This window comes from Pyrgilauda ruficollis, unplaced genomic scaffold, assembly GCF_017590135.1.
Source record: "Pyrgilauda ruficollis isolate IOZ18807 unplaced genomic scaffold, ASM1759013v1 scaffold17, whole genome shotgun sequence".
Classification (NCBI taxonomy): Eukaryota; Metazoa; Chordata; class Aves; order Passeriformes; family Passeridae; genus Pyrgilauda; species Pyrgilauda ruficollis.
The window spans coordinates 5,213,062-5,240,722 of record NW_024515875.1 but is presented as its reverse complement, the minus strand read 5'-3'; the positions used below and the strand labels follow the sequence as shown (position 1 = coordinate 5,240,722).

At 39.3% G+C, this 27,661-nt stretch overlaps 1 protein-coding gene across 3 annotated transcripts in view; it reads left to right on the top strand.

Annotated features, from left to right (window-relative positions):
- The window catches only part of NME7 (NME/NM23 family member 7), a 90,938-nt gene that overhangs the window by 6,280 nt on the left and 56,997 nt on the right, over positions 1–27,661 (top strand). For 2 of the 3 annotated variants that reach the window (XM_041463778.1, XM_041463776.1), the window contains exons 2-6: positions 11,483–11,590; positions 14,960–15,126; positions 20,349–20,459; positions 24,122–24,172; positions 26,565–26,772. In XM_041463778.1, coding sequence (XP_041319712.1) covers positions 11,483–11,590; positions 14,960–15,126; positions 20,349–20,459; positions 24,122–24,172; positions 26,565–26,772 — 645 coding nt within the window. Of the gene's footprint in view, positions 1–871; positions 908–11,482; positions 11,591–14,959; positions 15,127–20,348; positions 20,460–24,121; positions 24,173–26,564; positions 26,773–27,661 lie in introns of those variants that run through there. The other variant, XM_041463777.1, reaches the window with a different exon arrangement.

Genomic DNA, 27,661 nt, shown 5'->3' with positions numbered 1-27,661 from the left:
ACTATTTTGTGTTCCCCTGTGTCCTTATTCAGATGGAAACCAGAGGCCCTGGTGCTCAAGCCACACACGGAGATCACTCAGTAGTGTTGTGTGGGTGGAACCCCATAGTTCTCTCCCAGTCAGCAAAATGGAAAGAAATGGCAGCATAAGGTTTGATAAAGGGAGTAAATTATGTGTGGCAGGGCCTTGGAACATGCTGTCACAGTTTAATACTAAGAATGTCAGCTTAGCAAGTATTTTCATCTATAATGAGCATATCTCAGGTCAGATGAGTGCATACAAGAGATAGAACTTGTTGTTTGTTTTTTTTCCCTCACATTCTGTGCCTATTAGAGTTATGAAATAAACTCTGTGAGGTGCCTTTATGAGTTTTCCTGGAGTGGGCAGTTCTGATACTCACTTAAAAACTGTGGCATTGAGATTTTTGGAAAGCTCTGAGATTGGCATTGGGAGGGTGGGCCTTGAGGAGGGCCAGGCATTGAGGAGTGCTCATGTGTCTCAGTTTTCCTGTGTGAAAGGACTTCATCACTCTGGCTGTTGTGATCTTTATCATTTAGTAATTTCTACCTCCTCTTACGAGGTGACTAGTTTTGAAGCTCTAGGTGTACTAGGAAGAGAAATGGCTTCTAACTGATAATTTCAGAAGTGAATTCTTGAGGTTTAAATAAGGTGCTCAGCCTGTCCCTGGGCACCAGAGGGTGCTCATGTCTTTGCAAAGAAGTGGCTTTCTAGCGAGATGTGTTCCTGAGAGCCTGTTGCATGATCTTTGTTTGTATGGGATCCTTCAGTGATTGTAACTACCTTAATTATGTTTTTTTAAAAATCACACTTTTTCTGCAGAATACTCCAACACACTTGGAAGGAGAGCCACATATAAGAGAGGGCTATGCGTGGGAAGTGGAGAGAGGTGGGTAGGCATGCTTGAGCCTGTGTACCTACCTGGTCTTCCACATACTGCACATTTAAGTGTGATCCCTCACTAAATTTAGTACTCCTCCTATTTTTAGCCTTTCCTTGTTTTCTTTCTCCTACTGTAGGGACTGTATCATGCTCTGTGTTTTCTAGTTACATAGGAGCAATGCTGTCCTCACCCTGTCCCACGATCTCTTTTACAATACACTCTTTGAACTGTCGTCTTTTAAGTTTGAAGACTCCCAGATCACTGGGCTGGAGTAGAGGAACTGTGGTCTGGATCCAATCCTTGCAGCTACTGACATTCTGGACTAGCAGTGTTTCCAGGAGGCAGCTGCAGAGGCAGTGGGGTGGGCAGCATTTTCACTTTCTGACTTCTTCTACAGGTGCCGGGTTCCTGTGCTCCAGTGAAGGGTCTGTGGAAGCAGGAAATCAGGATGAACTGACTAACCTGCCTCTGCTTTGTTTTTGTCAAAATGAATGGGGATTTATGATGCCTAAATAGTACAAATATTTTAGCTATTAAATCTTGGTATCCTTCCATGAAAGGAGTGATGGTGATGATTATTCCCATTTTACAAAAGTGGGAAAAATCGCCTCCTTTTTGAAAAGGTGCCGAACATCAAATGCACTAATGCAGGGGGCAGCTGAGTAGCTGGAACTAAGCAATCTTATTCAGACTATGTCTGGGATTGGAATCTCTCAGTCACTGTCTTCATCCAGCAGAGACATTTGCATCTCAAGGAAATAACATAGTTCAGTTGTGCAAATCTGGTTACAAAAGTCCTATGCTTTGGGAGAGAAACAATCTGTAAATTGTAGAACAAATCTTCATAAAGTGAACCTGTAAAAGTCTGTTAGGATTGGCAGAGTTTGGGAATATGATTATACTCACCCACTTTGCTTCCTGTATCCCACAGAATTTTTTGATTTCTTACTTTACTAGTGGGAAATTGCTGAACAGCTTTTATCATGAGAACTACTGTTTGCATATAACTTGTCATTAGTCTGACTTCAGAATAAATTATGACCATGATATCTGTACTAGCTGCAATCTGGAGTTAGTCCAACTCCCTTAGAATTTGACACAGTGTGAGAAAAAGTAAAGCCAGTATTTGGTTAAAGCAGTAGTGCAGACAAAATACTTGCTCTAGGTGCCCACCGTAGTGAATGAGAAACGTGTCAGCAGAGTTGTTTGTCAGCTTCATAGGACCATAAATTGTTACTAGAGCATGACAAGCCCTGACTGATGCAGGTGTGCGGTCTTCAGAGCATTCACGCAAACTCCTGGGTGCTAATTGGTTGTGGTGTTGGCTGCCTGAAGGACCCGCTCTCCCTTAGCTGTGATTCCAAGGCAACGAACTGGTTCTTGTTAAAAATGCTTTTCAGAAGATTATTGTGAGCTGAGATAATCTGAAGATGCTATAGGCATTACAGTGCTTTGAAGTACTGTTGACAGCTAAGGTTTAGGATTTGTAGGTGTTTCCTTTCAAAGCTCTACTTCCCAGCTGCTTGTAACTTTCTCCAATTTTAACCATTCTGTGTGAAGATTTCCAGATTGATTCTGCAAGAGGTTGAAATTGTCGTGGAATGCCTAAATAAGAATGTGTGGGGAGAAAATCTGAAAGTGCTTCAGAATCCTAACAAAAACACTAAAAAACAAATCAGTGTTCCTTTGGAAAGCTTTAGTTCTCAAAATATTTGAAATAGAAAGCTGGAGGTTTGGCAGAGGAATGGTTTTCTGTAAAAGAAAACTACCTTTGAGTATTGACATCAGCTTTTATGTTAGGCCAAATTTTGAGCCTTTCAGAAATGTTCTTCCTGTAAGTACAATATTGGTTGGATCTTGTAATGGGGTGTGCACAGGTAGGGCAGTGTTTCTCTTCCTGGCATCACATGCAGGCATTAATCTTTGGTGGGAAGGTGGAGACACAGTGTTCAGCAGCTGACCACGGCAGCATTAGTTCTGCCACCACTGGCTGATTAAGTGCAAAGCACCTAGGCTTTGTGCTCAGCTGTGATTATGTGGGATGAGCTGCGTTGCAAATCGTGCTCTGAGTGAGGGAACAGCTCTGCTTTTGCTTAAATCACTGTCAGACTCTGCTGGAGTTAGACAGGCATGTGCTGAGCGCTGCTGACTACTCTGAGAGGAGTTACCTGTGATCATGTAATTCTGAGTGCAATAATATATGATCCTCTCATCTGCAGCTTTATAAATGTGCATTAAATGGCCACATGATCTCCTAAAGACAAGATGTAGTGTAGCTGGTCTTCTAAAGCTAAGCCTGTCTGGACAGAGCAGGAGCAGTATGGCATCCTTCATGTGTTTTAGAGCAACTGTTTTCCATAATTAGAAAAATAACATGAATCCTGTAACTAAGTACTTAAGTATGACATGTAATTGCAGAGGATTGAAGTTATTGATTGAGAATTTCAATTCTTGATTATTTTATATGAGAGACTGGGGGGGAAAAAGGATAGGTTATGCTAATCATGCCTACATGCTTCATAGGAAGCTTACATAATTTACATAATCTAGTAGTAAAAGATTTCTTGTTTAGTAAATCAACAGAACAGCCAGATAGTTTTGCTGGTGTGGCAATTGCAGATTCCTAAATCTCAGAAGAAAATTTGAGGACTTTCAACCTTCTAGAGCTGTGTTTATCACAGCCCCTGAGCATAAGGGTATGATTTACTGAGCTGAGATCTCAGCTGAAGAGGAAGATTCCTTTGGTTAGTACTATGGGGACAGAAGTATTTCCATGCTGCTTGGCAACAGATGCCAAACAGCAACAGCCATATGAACAGATCCAGTCCAAAAGGCACCTGAGAATCCTGGGACCAGTAATATTGGATGTCTGTGGATCCAAAGGATGTAGCACCAGTTGGAGGAGCGTAAACACAAACACAGTAGAGTGTTTGATTCAATAGATTTCAAATATGATTAAGAATGCTCACAGGTTATCCAGCATTTGCTTAATTTGAAGTAGTCTAGAATTTGTGTGAAATTTTCAGTAGGTAGGCTTTGCTTTCTACAAGGAGAGGATAAAAAGAGATATGCTTACAAAATTCATCAGTGCACTTTTGAGTACAAGGCTTAGGTTGAGAATTGTCTGTAGTCAAGACATTGTCTTGGAATTGCAGTTGCCAGATGTTTTTCCTTTTGAAAAGTGATCTTTTGATTTCACTTTTTCACTAAGAAGAGCCTGTTGAGAAAGTAGTGGGAGGTGCAACAGCAGTGAGTGGGCTGCAAAATTGGAGTTCTAAAAATTATTCCGGCCCGTGTGTCAGAAACATGAATAGAAGAGGAGGAGGAAAATGAGTTTTAAGAGACAGAGCTAATTGAGTGCTCTATCTACACAGTGTTGTGGATTTAAGTTTTGCCTGGAAAATATCCTGTATTACATTAACTGTGAAGGCAGAAGATGGCTTGAATAACATGGCTTAATAAGCATGCATTGATGAGAATTCATTTTTGGGTTTAAGGTGCACTACAATGCTGAAAATTAGAGCACTTTCTGCCACACAGAATATTGGACTTCACCGTGAGCTCAACTATAGTTAGACATCAGAGAATCCAGGTGGGTATGGGCCTTTATTAAACACCTGAGTTGAAGAGGGGCTCTGGTCGCAACAGTCAGGGATAGGAAACATAAATATAGAGAACTAGGCCTCATTATTTCTCATGCTCGCAGAAGTACTTGACTTTTAAAAGAGATTTTTCAGAAATTTCAATTGTTTTAAATGTTTTGAATTATATTTTTCAGCTTTATGTCTGCAGAGCATTGTCACGTTTAAGATGTCCTTCCATCAAAGAGTAGTACTCCTAAAACACTGGTTAAGACTATCTTTTAACCTAATGAAAGTTAGATTTTTTTGGTCTGGTAGTCTGAATCTGCGAGCAGTCGGTGCTATGTGGGAAGTTTGGCAGCATGCAGGGCCTGCACCTAAAAAGCATTCAGCTGAAAATAAAGCAGGGCTTGCCAGATGTTGAAATGGGAGAACAGGAAAGCTATCAAGTCAGCCATTTAAAGCAATCAGAGTATTTCTGGGGCTCTGGAGAAAGCAGGGGCTGCTGTGCTGGTGCTTCTGTCACTGGCCCGTGGGGGGAGTATAACACTGTCAGTGGCTGCTTCTGGCTGAAATTCCTGGCTCTTGCTCCTCAGAGCAGGAGTTTGTCAGTCACTGCCTTTCATTTGTGCTGAAGTCCTCTTCAGGACTAGGAAGTGACATTAAATCTGAAGTGGGGATTGGTCTGGGAGAGCAGTAGTTGGAGATTTATGGGCTTTCAGGAACAGTTTCAAATAATTCATAACAGGACTTAGATACCTGCTAGAGGTTGATCATACATTTATAGCAGTAGCTTCTGGACTTTGGAAGTTGATGATATGTTCATAACAACAGTTTCTGGGCCTAATTCTGAAAATAGTGTTCTTGGTGAAAGCAGTTGGTCTGGTCCCTCACTTCACCCCTGTGAAGGCCAACATCTGTCTGAGGAATGCACCAGCACATATGGCAATAGTTGGTGGTTTTTTTGTAGAAACTATAAAGAGGAAAGATAAAGATACCTCTTCACTGGCCATTTCAGCTTTTTTTTTTTTTTTTTTTTTTTTTTTTTTTGGTTGCCTAACACTAATACTAGCTCTAATACTTTTATGATTTTTAAAATCTTGTTTCTTCCTAAAAACATAAGATATGTACATGTTAACGCATAAGCAGACTACCGGATGTTGGAGTCCATGAGCTTCATGATATCTTCACATGATATATTTTATAATAACTAGTATTCTTATGCTTTGAAACCATCTTTTTTTTTAAATAAAAATACTCTTGCTCTTCCAAAGCATTTTTGAGAGTTCCAGCAATCTAGTTTGAAGGGGGAGCAGTTTATGAAGAAATGTTCCCTTAAAATTGTTTATTTTAAGAATTTTAGGCAGCTTCAGAGCAACCTTTCCAGAAAGCTTTTTTGGTGTATTAGGAGAAATACCCATTTGGTGTGAGAATAGTTCCTGTCTGCTGGTCCATCCTGTTCCCAGTGATTTTCATAGAAACAGCTTGGTCTGTGTTTTACTGGAGGTTTTCCCTGTGACAGCAGAGTTTTACAAAATATAGAGCACAATATCAATATAGAACAATATCAGGATGGATCGGATTCAGCTTTTACTGAGGTTTGTGCAGTTTTTTTATTGCTTCATTAGGAGATGATTCAAATCCTTTGATTTTTTTTCTCTTTGGTCTGATTTCAGAGTCACTGAGTCACTGAGAAAAATCGAAGGAGCAGCAGACAACAAAGCTGCACACTTAAAATGTAGCAATACTCTGTATGACTCCTAAAGCTGTACTATGTGAGCAATGGGCCCTGAGCCTGTGTCAGATAATGTCGTGCATGCTGAAGTTCCTGACAACCTGTATAATCTCATAAAAACCAGGATTGCTAATAGCATGTAAAGGTACACTTTCTAGATACCTCAGGGCTTTCCAATTTTAAGAAATATTTTGGTACTCTTTCATGTGAGGTTCTCTTGAGCTGAAAAAAAAATCAGCTTCTGATTCCCTGTGTTCTCCATTGCAAGGTAAACTCTAGTATGAAATTTCTAGTCAAAACCAGAGGAGGAAGAGGAGAGAAGTAGTCACCCCAGAATAGTACAGTAGTGTGGCTGTCAGGTGAAGCATTTGGAAAACCAAATCCAGGTCTATGTTCTTCATAGGTCAAACTAGAGGGGAAAAGTTTCTCCACCTTTCCATGGGAGTTCCTTAGTCCTTGAGCTGCCCTTTTACTTGTGTTGCTTCTCATGAAAACCTTTGGAAGATGTCCTTTTGTTTTCTGGTGGACAGAAGCCTTTTGGAAGTCTAGAAGGTTTACAGGACAAGATATTGTGTCCTGTCCAGCTTGTTAAGAATTCTGCTTTTTGGTTTTGAATGTCCTTAGCAGTTTGGTTCCAAACACACCATTTCCCTCTGCAGAGTTTTCTGGGAGCACAGTTCTTTCATGGATGCTTGGATTTAGCTTCTAGAACTTAGTCCCATGCTGGCTAAGAATGACTGCTTCCCCCATCACTTTGAGAAGCAAGTACAAAATTTATGATTTTTATTTCAGCTGTACTTCAGTAAGTGTTTCTCATGTCTGTAGGGCCATCCTACTGCATATTCACACATGCCAATATAAATAAAAAGCAAAAGGTAGAATTTAAGTGTTGTTCTGGGCAACTTATAGAAGGAAGAGGAAAAAACCTTTTCTTTCCATCATCACAGTAGGTGAACTCTTGACATTGCTGAGCTCAGTTCTAGAATTTACCATGGAAAGGAGATGTAAATGCCAAGCTCAAGACAGCTGTTCTGGAAGTATCAGTATGTAAATGTAAAGTGCATAATTGCTGCTGGGCTTTTTAGTGATACTAATTTTTCCACTAATGCGAGCATTTGTGAAAAATATTTCTACCCCTATTAGGTATTGCTTGTTAATTTGCATAGTCATGAGAGCAGAGGCTATGTGTGATTTTAATGAGGGAATGGTACAGAAATGAATGGAAATTAATTCTTTGAAGCAAGAATTTTCTGAGTTACAATGTACTTATAGATTCACTTGATTTGTTATTACTTGAGCGGTTCCAAGGAGTGTGATTTCAGTGGTGACTAAGATGCCTGTCCCATTTCCTGAGGGAATGAGGTGCTCTCTGGTCAAGAGCTGTGAAATATTCCCCTTTCAGGACTCACTCTCAGTCTGAAGCAGTGTGGTGCATTGAACATGTCACCCCCTGACAGGTCACTACTGTTCTCTAATCACTCTTCTTTGGAGAGTTATTTTCTCTGAGTTTCCTTTGTTAGGAGGGTGGACAGAAGCTAACAGTGGAACTTAGCTTGCCTCCCACAGTACTTCCTAATCCTTGAGACTCCTTCCCAGTTTGCAGTCAGGACACACTAGTGAAGGGGTATGTAGGAAGGTTGTTTGCCATAGCAGTTCTGTTAACTGAGTGGTGTACTGACTGAAAATAAGTGTTCAGAAATTAGAATTTCAGGCCTATGGAGGCTTAAACATTTGTTGCAATCCTCACAGTATGTGATGGGAAGTGGACAGTTTTTTGTGTTTGGTTTTTGCCTTCAAAATCCTACTTAATTAAATAAGTAAATAAAAGTTTCTGTTCTCATTTAAAAGCATATTGTGAACTTAACATGTACTCACCTTTAAGAACTTACATTTTGAAATTGGTTGGTATTTTTGATGACTTAGAGTGGCGGTTTCACAGCAATGCCTCGCAAGGGCTTCCCAGAATAAGCTCACCATATCATGACTGTATTCCATATTGTCTTGTATCTGTTTCAAGACTATTTGCATGAATCTGCAATAGTAAGATCAGAGTCCTGCTCTATTTTAGGTACATGTTTGGCAGGGTCTTCAATTTGCTTTCAATGGTGAATTTCTTCACTTTGCAGTGTCTCCCTCAAACAACTGATATGTTCACAAATATAATGTTTCCAGTCAGAATGTTTCCCATAAGCTTTTAACTTTTTTCTGATACTGTTCTCTACATGTATAAATATTTATTGCAATAATTCTGTGTCCATACAGCAGAGAAAATTCTATTTATGGCTCAAGATAAGCTTTAGAGGCTTTGTTTTGGTCATTTTAGAAAAACATTAGGTCTCCATATTTTCTGGATACATAACAGTAATGGATTCAAGCTGTCCTGCTTACTGATAGCATTTTCTGGGTGTTTGAGGATTAGCTCCGCAGTTTTTCTTGAGTCTAAGTAGCATTTATGACCTTGCTTTTGCTTACAGTGCCAAAAGAAGATAATACAGAACGGTGATTTCTGCTATTCAGTGGCCAGCAGGGCTTGCTGATAATGAATATGAATAGCTCAGACTTTGAACAAAATGTTATTGTAAAAAATCTTATAAAATTAATTTCAGATTCTTAATGAAAATCAGATACTTAAATTCAAGGTTGTGTTAAAAGAAAAAATTCCTCACCACACAAGGCACACAATGCCGTTTCTCACTGTAAACATGAAGGTGCTGATGATTGATACTGGTGACTAAGTAAAAAAAATCTAATGGTGCTTTCTTTGGTTGTTCACATAAATACATTACTTCCCTGAGGCAAATAATTTACAAATTTTGGAAGTTTTACTTAAATGAAAATTGGTAGCTTCTGTGGCAACTGCTACCTGGAAAATATAGTTGAAAACCATGCTATAACATGAAAAAGTAGCATGTAGTAATGCAATTATATGTCTTCATGTTATGAAGAGGCATTGATTAAAGATGGTGCATCTATTTTATTTCATCCATCAAGAGTCTTTTTCTGGAGGTAGTACTTGAGAAATGCCCCATCTCTGGGAGTGTTCAAGGTTGGATGGGGCTTTGAGCAATCTGGTGTAGTGAAAGGTGCCCCTGCTGTGACAGGGAGTTTGGAACTGGGGGATTTTTAAGGTCCCTTCCAAGCCAGACCATGTGGAACAGGTTTTACAGCGACTTCTGTGAGCCAGAGAGAAGTTTGATAAGCGGATCCGTGTTTACCCCTGAAAGAATTTTCTACCAAGGTCATTGACATAGAAATCAAGAAAGAAAAAAGGATAAATATGAGAAACCTGCAACTGCCTATTCCAATATGCACCTTGTTTGTCTTTTGTGACCAATAAGTAAAGTGTAAACTCAGGAGTTGTGTAAGAAGATATAAAAAGCATGCATGCTATAATAAAAACAGGTTTGAAGCCTTTTGAAAATGGAATGTGTTGCTTTGTATTGTCTGTCTCAACTATGACAAGACCGTTCTATGGTTCTATGAAACTGGTCTGTTTTTCTTTTTAGACAAACTCTTTGGCAGAGAATTGCTTGTCTATAAAATCCATTCCTGACAAGGTGATGGTCAGACAAATCAATTGGTGAAATATCTTGTTGTCCAGTAGTATGAGTGTGAGATTGAAGTTGAAATGCCTATATAGAAAAATCAGAACTGAGTTTTGCCATAAGACAGAGTTTGTTCTGATTTGCATTTCTCCAGAATGATGGCAGTGGCAGTAATGACGCAAACACATCCAGCTCAAGCAAGGGCCGGAAACCAGGCTAAGTCCCTAGGGAGTTTTCATGCTGGATGCTGCACGTAAAAGATGAGCTTAAATCTTGTCAAAGGCTGCAGCGTGTGCTGTGCAGATAATACAGAAGTTGGAGTAGCTGATGCTAATAAGGTTACCAGTGTTGCACAGCCTTCTGCACAGAGAGAAATAGAAAGTTTGCATCCTTCACGGGGCACTGTGCTGCCTCTGTGGCATAAGTGTTTCTGCAGTACAGTCATACTTCGTTTGCAGTGTAGGGAGTACCATAAGAGCTGACAGGATGGTGGGGCATTTGACATGATGTTAAGAAGTACTAATTCATCACATTGTAAAATTCTGAATTTTTTCTTCATTATCTCATTCTTTCCTGCTGTTGCTTCTCTTAGGACTTCAACCTGCAAAAGCACGTAGTCCTAAGTTAATGGTAAGCTGAAGATGCTGGAAAATTATCATTCTTTTCCTGCTGGTGTTTTAGAATAATCATGGAAGCTTACAGAACTCTTGTCTTTTTGCTTATTCAGTGGTCTTTGTAACAAGTGAAATGCTGCCCTTTTCTAAAATCTGAAGTACTGAAGAGGCCCACATGGCTTTAAGTTAAACTACCAGTGGTTCCTCAATGTTTAAAGTGTATAAAAGTTCAGATATGTGTAAAGTGTGGAAGTCTGTGATAAGACCGTGATTGCCCATAGGAGTAGCAGTCAGATTTAGAGGAGATGTGGGAGTTAAAAATTTAGAGCTCAATCTAACTATTCTAGATATCAAATAACTGATATTGCATCAATAACTAACAAACGTGTGCCATTAAGAGGAATGAGAATTGCACATCCACGTGCTGTGCCTTGCCTTTGTTCTTGCTTTGCTGGGGGCTGTTGTCCTCTGAGGATGAACCATGGAGAGAAGCTACTAATGTAGTTACACTTCTGGAATTACTGCAATCCATTTTCCTCATCTGCACTCCTTAGGGGCAGAAAATGAATTGTAAATGAGGTCGAGCTATTTATGCTTTACGTAAATTTCAGGAAGTTAGGTAGTGAATTAAACTAATGTTGTCCTTAACTTGAATATATTTATCTCATCATTAAAAGAAATTTAGATATGACTGTTAAGGAAGAGGAAGATGTTTCCTTGTAAGATATGTAGAAGGTGTGTTAAGAGTCTGCAATTTAATTGTAGGTGAACACTTTTTTTTTAATGAAAGAAAGTAAATCAAATACTTTGACTAAGTTGGGAAGTCTGACAACAACTTCAGCAGCAGTCTGTGCTTCATGACTGATAAAATCTGGGTAAGTTATGAGATTGTCTGGAAAACTGCCATGATCCAAGTTCCATTCTATTTAAAAGATGATAGCTAACAAATGAAAAGATGTCACCAGCTGTGGTAGGCAGGAGATAATATGTAGAGTGTGCAAGTCCATTTACAAGTGATTTTTTTTTTACTTTTCTGATAACAAAAGAAGGAAGTTTTTTATTTGTGTATTTTTTTTTGTATAGACTATGTATGCTTTCTGTTCCAGAGTCAAGATGAGAGATATGCTTTCATTGCTGAATGGTATGACCCAAATGCTTCACTCTTTCGGCGTTATGAACTTCTGTATTATCCGAAAGATTCATCAATTGAAATGGTAAGGATGTAAGAAAAAAATCTGTTGTCATAAATGTAGTATCCAATTAAATAGTTCATAAAATGGCAAGTTACTGCCTATGCCTAATAATTTTCCAGGTAAGAAAATTTAATTTAAAATGTGTCTTGCTCTGTTTCTAAAATGAAAAGAAAAGCAAGTGAAGCATATGGAATAGCTTCTGCGTTTATGTTTTTTTTTTTCTTTCTTAAAGCTTGCTTTGGTGTGGAGAGATTATTTTCACAAATCTGTTTTCATTCAATCTCTACTTGGGTTTCAGAATTGAAACTCAGCAACTCTGGCCTACTGCTTGAGAAGAGTAAGCTGACGCTAATTCCAAACAGGAGACTAAGCTTCAGCAGGAATTCCAGAAGTCTCTGAAGAGTAAAGTATAAAAGAGTGTTACCAAAGTAGAGGAGATGGTAAATTTGGTTTAATGAGAGGTAGGACATTTCAGACAGTGAGATCCAAATTTTTTCATCAGTGGTGCTTGCACAGACCTTTCTGACTTGTCATTCATGCAACTAATCCCATTGCTTATTGACAGCAGTGAAAACTAGCATTTTGCAGTAGCAGGCATGTATATAAAAATATAATATGTACTGTAAAGATAATCCTCATGCCCACCAATGCTTTGTGCTTCCTTTTAGGAATGACTAAATGGCAGGGATTAGTCTGTTCCAATTCTTAATTAAGAGTCTAAGAATAGCCTAGATTTAAATATTCACACTTAGTAATTTCATTATCAAATTTTAACTTTCCTGCTATAAAAATTAACTGCAGAAATAAGAAATCTAGAGGAATTGGCTTTTTCTTACCCAAACTGCTCCTCACTGAAGCAATAATACCCAGCTGTGTGAGAAGATGCACTTTGCACTGATTACTAAGTTAGCTCTTTGTATGGTGTCTGTATGTGCACAGTTTTTAAAATGTGAGGTTTCTAATTTTTATTTCCCAGAAACAGTTTAGGTGATCAGTCAGGAACTGTAATAATCTTCCTACACAGCCATGTGTAGGCTGGCAAAATTGTTGTTCATTTCACCTACACGTCTCAAAACCAGGAGCTTCTAAGGTGTTCTTGAGCTTCTTAATGCAGTACCTATGTCTTGGCAGACTTTTGCATTTTGTTGGTGTGCTCTTAGGTTAAAGTGGTGTGGTGTGTACATGGCCATAGACTGCACGTGGGCAGCACAGGAATTCGAAGAACAAAAGTGTATGTGAACACCCTTAGAGAAAGAATATCTCAAAATCACTCTTGGGGATGAGTTTGTGGACGGATATTACATTTAGAATTATTTTCTGGATTTTTTTAAAAATTTCTGCAGAACTTGGTGATTTTTTTTTTCAGTATTACTGCCTTATTCTTCTGCATCTTCTAGTACTTTCCTGTGCAGACGGCAACCTGCTCTTACCTCTAACATATCTGAGAAGGGAGGTGGTGGTTATGAGCCAGCTTTCCCCCACGTATGAGAAGGATGTTCCATCCACTTCCCCCCCATCCCTGACAACAGCTCTCCCTTACCACACACCTCACCTGAGGTGGAGCAGAGCTCTTGAAGGCTTGTGTTATATGAAGTCCTGAGCTTAGCTTTTCTTTCTGTCCTTCATATCTTGCTTGGTGAAGTAGAATGCCAGTGGGTATAATGAGAGAAGTTTCCAGCTTGCTTTGCAGCTGTAAGAAGACAGCATAGATTTTTGTCCAAGGACGGCAAGCAGTTCTTTCAGTCAAACTGGATCTCTTGACAGAGGCCCCGTTCTCCAAGTTTTCCATAGATCACAACTCGCATGGGGAATCCTTAAAGACTTAATAATGTTTCTTTCTACAAAAGATTTCCTAAAAAGAGATAAGAAATCTTTAAAAAGGACAGATTCTTATCTGAGAACTATTTTGTTTTGGGTAATTTACTTCTACTTGTGCACGGGCAGGTGTGGAACAGTCCAAACAGTTTTGTATTTCTTCTGCTGTGGCTTATCATTAAGTTTATAAAAAGGTTTTTTAAACATATTCAAAAGTCTACTCTAAAGAGGAATCCTTTAACACCAGTAAATCCCCTCTTCTTTTTGAGAAGAGAGAAGCACCTTGGGGTGCCTTTCTAGCAACCATTAGTGAAATAATCAAGGAAATACTCAGATTTTTGTTCAAGATGTTGAAGGCTCCCTTTTGGAGATTTCCCCTAATTTGTCCTAAACCAGGACAGGTTGAGACAGGCTAATAGGCTTCCTGACAAAGTCCAGGTGAAACAAGTAGCCAAATTCAAGTTGGTTTCTTTGATTTTTTTTAAACCATGTTGTCATTTCATTCCCTACTGTGCTTGAATAGTGAACACTTAGTAGGAGCATATATGAGGGGCTAAGGACATTTCAGGAGGGAAGGAGTCTTCCTTACAATCATACCTCAGCAGAAGGCAGTATCAAAATAATTTGCAGTTCTTTAATCTGCAAAGTTTTGGCTATCCTGAAAACAATTAGAATTCTTCTAGCCTTCTAACAGGACTGTATACTCACTTTTCAGAACATGGAATTTTGCTCTTAAATTTTTTTTCCCTCCCAGATTTGTGGGAATGATGTTCTTTTAAGGCTGTTCTAATGGATACACCATTTCAGTAGAGGACAGCACCTGTAGGTTGAGACAGAAGGGGAAGTTTGGCCTGAAGAGGACAAAGCTCTTCCTTTCATAGGCTTCCACTTCCCCAGGAATTGGAAGGCATGTGTAATATCTACTTGCAGGGAAGAAACTGTTCAGCAGGTTGACTTCTGTGCTTTGCCAGCCCACCCAGAAAAGTACACAGTAATGTCTGGCTTGGAGTGATAATACAGCTGAATTGTCCTGACAGGCTTTTGGGCTTGCAGCTCTAGGCAGTGAGAACATCTCAGCCAAGTGTTGCAATCATCTCTCCGTCCCTGATGCCAAGTCTTATGCAGTCAAATAGAGCATAATATCCCTGGAATGATGCCCTGAAGAGCAGACCTGCCAGTGTGTATCCTGCTCGTTCTGGTGCGAGCCACTGGGCTTGTAAAACAGCGCAGATGTGCTGGGGGAGCTCTCAGTGAGGCTGGGCAGAGGCATTCACCAGGCACCTGAACCTTTTATCACAGCTTGAATTAGAACAAGCAAATTACAAACCAAAAATTTTCAAAGATAGCTCTTAGCCTGAGACTATTTAAATGGAATAAATTTGTAATTGTGGTTTAGTCTTCTAAGCTTTCTTGGTACACCTGTAAGTTCAAAAGGCTTGGAATTAAGTTGATTAAGTAATCAGATTCAATCCCACAGTACTATGGAAATTTCTGACAGTAGAGTAAAGATTAAGTTGAGTTTGCCCACAACTAAATCTCTTGCTTAGGTAGATTTTAATCTTGTTTTTGCTGCAGTACGACGTGAAGAACCGTCGCACGTTCCTGAGGCGCACCAAGTATGAGAGCTTGCACCTCGAGGATCTCTATGTGGGCAGCAAAGTCACTGTGTTCTCCCGGCACCTCACCATAGTGGACTATGGGAATCTGTACACGTCTCGCAAGCTTGGGAGCCGTGAAGAGAGGTGAGAAGGGAGATTTTGGAATCTTGTGGTTGGGGTTTCAAAGTAGATGTTTGCTAGAAATGAGGTTTCTGTACTAATGTGGGAGAAAAGGAGATGGCTGCATGTTTGCATGCAGTTTGAAGGGATCTGATTTTCTCATGACTGCAGAGAAGCAAAGTGGTACGTGCTTGTGGTACTTCAGCTTCTCTATGGTGTCAGCTGCTGGCTCCTCTAAGTATCTTGGGAGAGAAGAGGGGGAGGAGGAAAATGGGTTCTATTCGGCTTTGTTACTCAGCCAGGGCAGGCAACAGTAGGGTTCTTTTGATTTGTGGATTCTCCTGGGGCAGAATTGATATGGTAACTAATGTGTGCTGGGCTTGAAAGGCCTGGACCTTGTGAAAGGTGCAACTGTCTCTCTGGAATATGTGCAGAAGCCTAGTGCCTCACCAATCTGATCTACTTGCTGTTAGTAGTAATAAATGAAAAGTGCTAGAGGACCACTCCCATTCTCTGTTGTTTTTCCTCACTATGGAGATTTTTTCTGAGATTTTTTTTCAGCTTCTCTTAAGCTCCGTGTGCATGAGGACAGAAAGTACAGTGTAAGAATGTTGGTAAAAATTACAGGCTTGTTTGTTTATAATGGATGAAGATAAGACTCATGTTTTTGATTTAAAGACTTGCTTTGGAAAAGACTTCGAGAAGCCATTTGAGAGCACATATCAGGACTAAGAATATGAGGACACTAAGATTTACAAGAAATGAACATCTGGTTTAATGGCAGTGCAGGTGATCTCTGAATTTGCAAATTAATAGCTTTTATAATCTCCTCCAGCCTTTTTGAAAAGAACACGGAACATTTTCTTAGTTATGATATTCCAGAGAGCCTTAATCACTTACTCTCTTGCTCCTTCCCAGTAAATGGGCTTGTTCTGAACCCTTTTTGCAGAGTTGTACATAACCAGACATAGAGGAAGAGCTGCATGTTTTAACACACATCTTTGTCTTAACTGCACAAAAAAAAAATTGCTGTGAAAATGCCTGCCATTATCCAGAGGAGTTCTGGTACTTCTCTAAGCTGGGGTTGGGCATGGTGAAAGAGCAGCAAAGGAGATCAGGAACACAAAGGGATGGATTCTGTATATGTGACTACTCTTTCTGTTCCTCAGTGCAGCTTTGGGTAGATTATAAAGATTTGGTAGGTCTTTATATCAGTGTAAAGTTGTGTATTTCCTGCTCTGCCTAAACTAACATAATGCCTGGTTCTCTTGCATTGCTCCTGCAGTTATACCAGGAAAAGGCAGCTAATGATAAAATGACATTTTTTTATTGTAGGAAGTCTTGCAGTCTACATGGCAACACTGTAATTGTGTTGGTCTTAGGAGAAGGCAAATTTTTGTACTGCTCTACAAAAGGAGGAAAAGGCATTTATGACATGTCAGCTGTTTGGAAAACATTTTAAGAATGTTGGCTGAAAGATAACATAGATATTCAAGTGGTGTTACATATTCAGAATCGCCCAAAGGAATGTAGTGAAAGATGCCTTACTCAGGCAAGGGATCCTCAAAATTCACTTTCTTCACAGAAGCTTTCACTGGGTGAACAGGGTGATAATAAAAGAGTCTCCTTGAGCAAAACAGTTGCATGTGAGTTGTCTTTTTGGCCTGTTCGTAGCAGGTTTTATAGCAGTTATTAGATGTCATAAGATTTATGCAGTGCATGATAATTCCCAAAATAATCTGCAGTTGGAATGATATTAATAATTTGAAGGTTGCTGTATGAAGCAGAATGTTTCTCTCTTTTTTTTTTTTTTTTTTTTTTCTGTTGTATTTTACAGGACTATGGCAGAGCAGTTGGACTTTGGAAATTGGAAATACATTCTTTGGTCACTCAATCACTGAGCACTGGTGTGCTCAGACAGGCTCAGCAGAGGCTTTTGAGGGAGACTGTGCAGTGAATATTAAAAAAATCTTGAATGTTTTGAGTCAGGAACCTTTATTTTTGTCAGCAAAACAAGTAAATGTGACCCTAGGTACATGAGATACAAAACAGATGCGTAGAAAAAGGCTAGATTTGCACAGGCACTTTCTAGAATAAAGCTAGAATTATTAAGACAGTTTTATTTCAGTTTCTATCTCTACTTTTCTTAAGTCTTGGGTCAGTTTTTCAGTATTGTTGTGTTTAAGTGTTCTGCATTTCTGTTCCCTTCCAGTGTATCATAAGAAAACTATCACAAACAGTGACTAAAATGGTTAGATCAGAATGTGCTTACTTACAGCGTGCCACGTAAGGCATCACTGGCAGGGAACAGGGCTTTCTCTTTCTGTAGCCTTTCACTTGCGATCCTAGATGGTTGTAACCTGAAGTAAACATTTGTCTGGCCAGTGTGTCCTGCTTAAATAGGCATTACTTAGAGTCAGTATCACTGCTGTTGAAAATGATGTTAGAAAACTTGTGTGTCACCCAGAAATACTTATGTTCTGAGTGGGATATGTTATTCTTATGCTTCTAATCATTGACATAATCAGCATTTCTTCTCCTTCAAGACATAAGCTGCTGTACGTGCAGCAGTCCTATTATTAGAAGTAAGTAGGTCTCAAAAGCATAGTCACAGCATGCGTTGTGCATTGTTCTTTTGATCAGTTCTCATTTTCTGTTGTTTCAGTACTTATTGCAGTACTGTCACACAGTCCCTCTGAAAATGTAAGCAAGTGAGCTTAATTTTCCTTCTTCCTCCTTGGCTCCTAGACACTAAGCTGTTTTCAAATCTACACTGCAGACTGCATCATGCCAAACCCCATGAAACGTATTCCTAATTAAAACTAAAAATAGGGCACATGAATCAAAATCCAATCTCAGAAACAGTCCTCAGCGTCCTGAAGTCTGCTTTTTGTATCCTGCTTGCTTCTGAAATGTTAAAGTTTAAATATCAGTGTTATTGCAGTTTGTATTAATGTCTTCTAGGTCAATTGCTTCATAATGCAATATTTCTTTGCGAATTTGTAGGAATTACACTATTACTAAAACCCTTGAAATTAGAAAAGTAAGGGACAATTTATTTCTAGCATTACCAGTCTGTCTCAAACAACCTGTGTAATAACATAAATTCAAAAAAGTGTTCCTTGAGGAAATGCAAATGGTGCTGGAGATCCCATTCCAGAGGTTTGATCTTTATTGTTGGTGGTAAATGACAGTACTGAGAACCTCTTGTACCAGCATGCAGGTGTGTGATTCTCATTGGTCAAACATGCAGCTGCTCCTCCTCATGGGCCTCGATTCACGTGGTACACCCTGTGATATGATAAATAATATCACAAAATCTCAGAATTTCACAGAATTTCTAGGTTGGAAGGAACCTTTAAGATCATCGAGTCCAACCCATGTTCTAACACCTCAACTAGGTCATGGCATCAAGTGCCACATCCAGTCTTTTTTTAAACACATCCAGGGATGGTGACTCCACCACTTCCCTGGGCTGATGATTCCAGTATTTGACCACATTAAAATGAGGAAGAACTGTGAAATCCTTGGGGAAGAGGGGCCCAGGCTCTAAGGCTGCATAGAGTATGCTGGCAAGCTGTTCAGTGCTGGTGAGAGGTCAGCTCTTCCTGATCTGAAAATGCAGTTAAACCAACTTTAGCCTGCACTGCAGTGGACTGAAGCACAGTGTTAGTTGACTGCTTCCGTGCAGTTTCTGGCTGCAGCCTTAATCCATCCGTCTTTTTGTATCATTCTTCCCAATGGGTCTGAGCCTGAGGTGCTCTGTGTATGGGAGCTTTGTGGTGCTTGAGGAAATTGGTTTGTTTTGGAGCTCTGAAGGTCATCCACGCCTCTCCCTTAGTTGCAGATAAATTGTCACACATGTTCAAATCTTCCTGGTTACATTTCCTGGTCCTAACACCTCCCTTGCTCTACGTTTGCTGTGAAATAGTCTGTCTCTTGCCAAAGCATCTGTCAATCTGAGGTCAGTTAAGGTTCAGAGCAAATGTAGTGGAGGTTCATCCATCTCCTATAATCTCAGCATATTTGCCCTGGCTGGAATATTTTGCTGCTAACCTGAGGGCTGCTTTCCATGCTGTGCTGGTATATAAAATAGGAAATTTGCAATTATTTGTCTTTCATTCAAGGAAGTACTGCAATAAAAAATTCTATCTTGGAGAGCCTTCTTTATTGGAAACAGTGTAAAAGATGGAAGCTGCTCTTTAAGATTGTCAGAGACGTGGCATTTCTGAGATGCAGGGTTGAATAAATCTGTTGGTTTGTAAGCCAAGCACATTTGAAGCTGACTCACCACAAGATGAATGCAAATAGAAAATGCAATTTTACAAACCTTCTTTTTGTGCTTGTTATTTTTGATTAATAATATGTTTTGTGCTGATGGTGTTCTTGGTGCTATGCAAAGCTCACTAATAAAACAGTCCTGGCCCTGGGGATGTACAGTGTAAGAAGATAATTACCTAGAAGACAGAATGTACTTGGTAACAAAGATGTGGGGGAGAGTGTAGAGATTTTTGGGTTGATATCCCTTAGATTACAGAATATAGCTGTCAGTCAGTATAAGAGATTAAAAACCTCCTCTTCCATCCTTTTATTGTGTATATTAACAGTCTCAGCTATTTGGCGTGCACATTCCATACCATGAAGTTTTTATACTGTACCGAGGACAAGAGGATCTTCTTCTCACAGAGGACTTAAAGTATTTTAAAAGTATTAATAAAACAATCATTTAACTTTGAGTCTTTTGGAAGAGGCACATGTTTAAGTAATATTTTTTAACAGAAATTTTAACAGCTTCCATTTTATTTGTATTATTAACATTAGGGAAAAAGGGAGCTGAGCAAGCATAGGGAGAGATTAACAATTCAGTTGTGTTCTGACCCAGACTGAGGAGCTGTTGAGATACCAGTTATCTAAGGAAGAAATGGTCAAATTGTGTGCTCTGAGAGCAAAGGGAGAAGTTGGTAAATAATAACTGCTGGTGGAACATTGTGAGCAGACTTGGGTTACAAAGCCAAGGAAATTAAAATGTGCAAAGCTTGTTCTTATCAGAATAATAGATTGCACAGGCATTCAAGAACTACATGGAAATTGATGAGACACTGGGACAGTGAATATGTGACAGTGACAAAATTTTTCCCTTTGATGTGCTGTTTTTTTGTCTGACTATGGACCGAACATGCACACCAAATGCTCTAAGGAAAGTTATGTTGGCTGTATCTCTCTAATATATTTTTTTTCCTCCCCAGAACGTTGGCTTTGATTAAACCTGATGGAATGCGTAAGATGGGAGAATTGTTTGATATCATTATTAATGCTGGATTGACAATAACTAAGGCCAAAATGATGCTGCTTTCAAGGTAAGGAATTCTTAAGGTTTTAAGAACCTTATTGTATCTGAATATTTTTGCAGTTAAGAATATTCTCTAAAGCTATTCTGTGTTGTTCCATGTGTCAGATCCGTTCCAGTAAGAGAGGTAACTCAGGAAAGTCACCAGTTTCGTAGTTCTTTAGATTTCTGAAAGTATTTAGAGATTTAAGCTAAGTATTAAAAAGTGCTGTGCAAATGAGTATGGGTGTGAAATATGTCATGTCTGTATGAATCCAAGGTGTCTACCACAGCTTTAGCAATCCAGCAGTGTTTACTACTGGCATGTCTGTATGTCCTCACCTCAAGGCTTCCTCATACAGATGGTATTGCTCATTATAGTAATGTTATCTTTAAAGTAGTTGGTTTGCTTGCTCTCAGTAAATCTGTTGTCTTAATTTTTGCTCTCAGATATTTGCTGGAAGTCCTAGGCAAAGCAAGTGATCTTCTGATGGTGCAGGGTTGGACAGGTTTTACTCATGTATCTTCCTAATCCCCCAACCTTCAGTGTTCTCCACTTCTTAATGAGCCCCAAGATTTAAAAGAAGCCATGCTTTAGAGGAAATAGAACATAATTAATTTATCTTAGGAGACTTTGCCAAAGTTACTGCATTAGTTCTCCATTGCTGCTTTGCCAAACCTATTCATATGCAACATGTTTTTGGAAAGAAAAGCTATCTGTCTTACATAATACCATTTTCATGTATTCTTGTTGTTTATGTATGAGGTCAGCAACAATTTTCCTTCATTTCAGAACCTTTTTGGTTTTCTGAAATGCTGATAAAATAACTATAAGACTTCCTCCTCTTGTCTCTGCATGCACGTGCAGCAATATCTGATGGTACTGGTCCCATATCCTCCACCCAACAACTCCATGAGTTCAAACATGTTTCTAATGTTTCTTTGCAATTCATAACGTCTTTCAGGCTAGCTTTTTTTTTGCTTCCTCTCTCCTGCAATATGAGAGATTTGATCCTGAAGTGTTCTTTTGGGTGATGCTTTATTTGAGTGATGTCTGAGAAGTCAAACTATTGAGCCAAGTCACATGATTTAGAGTTGACTCACACTGAAGAGAAGAAACGGAGACTTGAACTTTTGCTGCCTACTGCCATATAAAAATTTCTGGTTGTCTTGTATAATTGAAAGTAATTATTAATAAGCACAAGAATGGGTTGTGATACTGAATACATTTAAATAGTGTCTTGAGTGTTTTGTGGTTTCTCTGCATACTATCTACTCCGTTTCTTGGGACTGTGCCATTTTAAAGTGATAGAACTATGGCTTTGCCAAAATCTTCTACCCTTAGATTTCTGCAGGTTTGCTTGTTCAAATCATCATCATCATCTACTGCCTTCTTTAAAGGGATTATTAACAACATTTGTCTGTCAATCACTGTTAAGTAGATTCATGCCTTCTGTAAAAGTTGTAGCCAAGATATGAAAGTGTGGGCAGGCACTTGCTTCATCAGTCTCTTCCTTTAATCCTGTGTCTGTTCAGTCTGTTATGCATAGGTGAACACTCTTTTCCATTATTTGAAAACAGAGAACTAATAATGAAATTAAAAAGGAACCAAGTTATACAACACAACTGCACTTTGATATTTATTTCAGTGGGAATTGTTAACTGAGTAGTAGAGCTCAATTTGTTTCAGAAACAGACCTCTCAAAAACTTCTTTGCAATCAGAAATGGTAATACTTAATCTCTTCACATACCTTTTTCATATTTGCTTTCCAAAATTCTTTGGTGAATTAATTTCAGAAGAGCATTATCTGGTGATAATGAATTGTAGGCAAACCTTTTGCAGAGTATAGGCTTGAAGCGTGAGATTGCAAGAGTTCCCATGTCTAGCATAATTTTTACGTCATGCTTCTGCCTTCGTTTGAAATGGAATGGAAGCAAATTTACTGTATGGTTGATAAAAATATTTTGGATTTTGAATGGCTCATACTTATACTGAACTACAAGTAACAAACCAGGAATTACTCAGGTTGTTTTGCTAAAAAGGCTGGAGAAAAATGTTATTGTTCAAACATTGATAAATGTTAAGAAAATTAAATTCTTCTTATGTTGCTCTTGATGTTATTTCTTTCCTGTGGCAATATTTGGTTTAAGTCTGGACTGCAAATGGGAGAGAGGTGTCAAAAGTTCCATTTCAGATGACAGAACTATGCCTTTGTTCATACTTGGAATCTGTTATTTGAAAAATATGCAGGCAATTTCTGTCATGAAAGAGAGCTGCTGAAAATAAGCAAACTCATGAAGACCAGAAAAAATCAGAAGACTGTGCTGCAAGTAAAGACAACTTTCCAATTTGGAATTTCACCCTACAGCCCTGCTTTATTATGAACTCTGTACCTAGAGTAGAGGTTAGCAATATTGCTTTCTTTCACCTGTCAATCCTCTTGAAGAGCTTGTCCTTCTCTACAAATTCTGGCTTCAAAAAGTAGCACACACCAGGATTTGGAGAAAGCCAATACTGAGCCTGTGTTCTCAACAGGAACTCTGAAGCTGCAGAATAGCAGGTTTAGAGCTGAAAAACTCCATGGATTTTTCTAGCTGTTACCATGCAGAAAAAGCAGTTCAGTAAGCAATAGTAAAATATGAGAAGCATCTGGGGAAGAAGACAGGGAAGAGAGTAGGTTGGCTGGTGGTAGGGGCTGGTGGGGTGAAAAGCCACAAAATGGTGTGTCCATCGGTGGATGGATGGTAGCTCTGCACTGTGGTTGTCCCCAAAACCTGTGTAGTTGGGTAGCCGAGCCCAGTGCTGGTAGGAGCGTGGCTGTGGCAATGCAGAGCTTGGGAAGCGCCACCACCCTGGCTGAAAAGGACATCTTTTTGCTTCCAGCTCCTGAGGAAGGGCTGAGTAACAGCTGTGCTACAGACACCCTGGGTATGCCTAGTAGCCTTTATTGTTTAGCAGTGTGAGGAGACCCCTCATTGCTGAAACCCCATTGCTTTGGAGGAAAGCAGTGTGTAGTCACTGCTGTGTTCCCTGAGGAGACTGCACCACCAAATTGAGTTTTGAAGTGTGAAAGTGTGGAAGAAATCCAGTTTTAATATGGAGGGCATTGTGCTGCCTATGTAACTTGTAAGATTTGAGGGCACTGAATGGAAATCAGGTTATGCAGTATTTTGTTATGCAGCAGTTTAATCAAACACCAGCCTTGATAAAGAAGTATTCCAGTGGAGCAGATAAATTGTTTATGCTTTAAAACCAAACTTCATTTTCCAGTATTCCCACTCAAACTGATGAATGATGAAAGCAACATAACAGCAAATGAGCAAGAATGTGATTCTGCTGCATTTATTTCTCAGCCTGAGAGTGTGGGGACCATCAATGACCCTGAAATGGGCTTTAGTAAATCCTTCTCAGAGCAGGAGAACGAGGAGTTGTCAGCTGTACTGATAGCCACACAAAATATGAAATTCGAATGTAGTTTCTGTTATTGGACATGAGCACCCAACAAGTTGTCCAGCTTAGGGAGACATTGCCTGTAGAAATGTTTATGAATGATATTTGATTGAATGATAATTGTGGTTTTCAGGGGGGGTTTTATGTTTGTGTGTATCTATCTGTCTATCTATCTATCTATCTATGTGTACATATATATATATATATATATAGCTATATCTTTGTCTTTTTACTTTTTCAGAAAAGAAGCAGCTGATTTCTACGCTGATTATCGAGCAAAACCTTTTTATCAGTAGGTATATGAATTTCAGCTTGATGTGTATTGAATGTATGAAATTAATTTACCATATTTGATGCCACAGGACCATGTGAAAATCAGAGCTTGTCTTAGTTGAGTGGAGCCCTTTGCAAAGCATGCATCTTTTCTTCTTCCTCCAGGGAGAGATCCTTATTTCAGCTATTCAGGATTTTAACTCACACATTTTACAACCCAGTGGTATCAGGGGAATGTCTTTTGTCCCTCAGGAGTGAAAATGCTCCTAGCAGGACAAAACTTCAAAGCCAAGAGAAGGGGTATCTTCAGGATCAGAGTGGAGCTTGCAGAATTAGGGGGAACACTTAGTTGTAAGAATTGATTTGGTAACAAGTATCCCGAATCATAAATAACTGAAAGGATAGTTCGTGTGGTAGTTTTTACTGTACTGCTACCCTTGGACAGCTGTCAAACTTGCATGATGCTAGACTGCTCCACCTGATGTGAGAAGCCTTAGTCTTTCCATAACTGATCAGATGGATGCTTATGACCCATAGACTGAGTTGTTTCTACTTTCCCTGAAAGTGCCAGCAGCTTTCTTTTCCTCCCTCTCCATTGTGCATTCTCCCTCTTTTAGGGAGAAGTGCCTTGTGTTTTTCAGCCATGTTGGTGTGTGGGTTTGCACTGATGTGGGTGAAAGACCTGGTTTCAGTACTGTCACAAAGTGCTTGAGAATTAGCATTGCCAGCTGCTCTCCATCCACAGCAGCTGATTTGTTGTGGGTCTGAGCTCAAAGCCCTTCAGAGAGACATGGCCCCAGGCTGTGTCTGACCGTGTTGGAAGTCAGAGAATGCATGATTTGGAATTGCCTTTTCTTTGCTGAGTAAGCCTGCTAGAATATATTGATAAATAATCAAGAATTTTGCCTGAAGTGTTATTTCACAGATGTCTATATATACTAATGGTAATTGTCTGAGGAGCTGTAGCCTTTGCCACTGTGATGTGCATGTCTCCCATCCTACAGTCCTATTGGCTACCTCTTCTGTATAGGATTTTTCTCTAAATTAGAAATAAATGGCTCTAGAGCATTCTAAATCAAATAGAAACAAGAAACTTCAAGGCAGTTAAGTGTGAAATCTCCGACTTGTTTATATTTGGTGTTGTATCTTGTCTTTAAATTCATTAGTCTCTAAATTCATTAGTTTGCAAGTTCACTAGTCAATGTAAGTCTAGTGACTAGTAAGGAAAAAATAACAATTCTATTGTTTGGAAAATAATGGTTTTCATATTAAATATTTTTTTTAAAAAAGAATATTCAAGGATTAGTCTGTACAGTAAATAGTGTAGAAATTGCTTTTTTTCTTGGATGTATGTATGCGTACTATTTAACTGTCCTAAAAAAGCAAACTCTGACCAATAGAACCTGACATCCAATTGCTTTTTATTGTGTTCTTTGTGTAACTTCTCATAGTTTTAACATTGTTTCTTTTTCAAAAAACTACTAGGATTTCTCTTCTCTTCTTGACCAGTGATCATTAGGAAGAAGGTAGCTGGAGAAGCATGCACATCCACCATTATAATTGTGTAAAGCTCTTCTTTTAAACAAAATAGTACAGAAACCAGGCTCAGTGTTTTCCTTTGTTGGTTCTGTCCAGATTAAACGGTGAAAAAGACAGGCTTATTGGTATGCATGCTTTGTGAAGATACCGAATTATAGTTTTTGGTGTTTTGTTTGGTTTTTAAATGGAATGTTTGGGTTACCAGTTTTGGGTGGTTGTTTTCTATTGTGAGGTGGTCAGGACAGGAGACAGGCTGCTCCTGACAACCTCTTCTCCTTACTTGGATTCATCCCATTAAAATCTCTTGATGCCAAGATGTAATAACTCACTATGTGAGTAAATCCTTTATCCCACGTAGACTTTTCAACTCCTTCCCTTCTCTCCCACTTCGAACTTTAGCTGGGCAAAATCCATGGGAGAGATCTGTGGGGCAGTGGAAAATTCAGCTTGAAAGCAGTGCTGGTGTTGTGTCAGTGGGATACACATCCAGGTCATGTATGAGAGTCTTGAAATGCTGCTGTGCAGAAGAGGAAAGCTTAGGAATCACTCCAGTCAGACAAGTGGTTACCAGGGTCTCTCTTTCACTGTTACCAGGACACCAGTATGGATCCTTTAATTTTGAACTCTAAGACTCTTCAGAGTAGCTTGAGTGAGTTTAGGTTATCTACATGTTGTTTCTTTCCAACAACCATAATAAGGGAATGTCTGCACATGATCTAATGTGACCTCTTCCTCAAAGCAGGGTCAGCTTCAAAGTTAGACCAGGTTGCTCAAGGTCTTGCCAGTTTGAGTTCTGAGCATCTCCACTGGGTCATATTTTTGTTGGCTTTACTTTGTAGCATGGATCACCATGTGCTGTTTCCATTTTGCAGTGAGCTTCTCCAGTTAATAATGAGTGGCCCCATCCTTGCTATGGAGCTCTTAGGAGACGATGCAGTGAGTAAGTGGAGGGCAATAGTGGGGCCAGCAAACCCTACGACGACTGAGAGTGATACACTGGACAGCATCTCAGAGAGCTTTGGACATTGTGGCCTCAGAGATGCAGCTCATGGCCCAGATTCAGTTGCTTCAGCTGCTAAAGTAAGTTTTTGACTCTTTCTTGACTGAGGTTTATTTTTACTTTCATCTGCTAACAATCAGATTAGGAATTTCTCATTTTGTTTCCACAGTTGAGTCCAAAACTAGTTTACATATTCTTCATGTGCTCCTTTTTAGCATAGAAAAATAAACTGAAAACAGAAATCTTGTTTATCACAAAGGTATCTTGGATGCTTTGATCAGGAGAGCATGCCTGGTCATTTTTAATGTCTCCTGTACATCACAAACCGTGAGTTAATTGCATAGTCTTTGTAATCTACCTATAGTCTACCAATGTTGGTTATAAAAAGAAAGAGATTAAACAATTAAATTCTTCTGTGCCCTCTTGTGTTTCACATATCTGTTCTCCTTCACAGTTCTCACTAGTGCTCTGCTTGTAGCCTACTTTGCTGTTATTGTTCAGAATGAAAAATCAAAAACCAGGCCACTTTGTAGTGCTTTGTGCTTTGAGAGGTAACACAGTGGACATGGCTTTGAGGAGTTTGGTTCTGTTTTACTTTGTTTGCTGTGTTTCTTTTCTCAGTGCTAAGAAAAAGCCCTGGGACTGGGTAGTAAATATTACCATTTCTGTAGAATTAAGGTGACTTTTGTGTGCATTGTTGTGGGATAGATATGCTAATAAATGATGGCAAGAATAAAATTTATCTCATGGTTGATTGATGTGTCGCTGTTGTGTCTCAGCTGCAGACCACTTTAGCTGGGAAAAGATACCAGTTGTTGTTGCTTCCTTGATTCAAGTCTTCCCTCTGTTTAAATTGGAACAGCTGCAGTAGCACAGCAGGAGAGAGACCTGCCTCAGAATACCTAATGAGCTGCCAAGTAATATGTGCTAGAAAATGTGCCCAGAGATCATACCCTGGTGCTGAGGGCA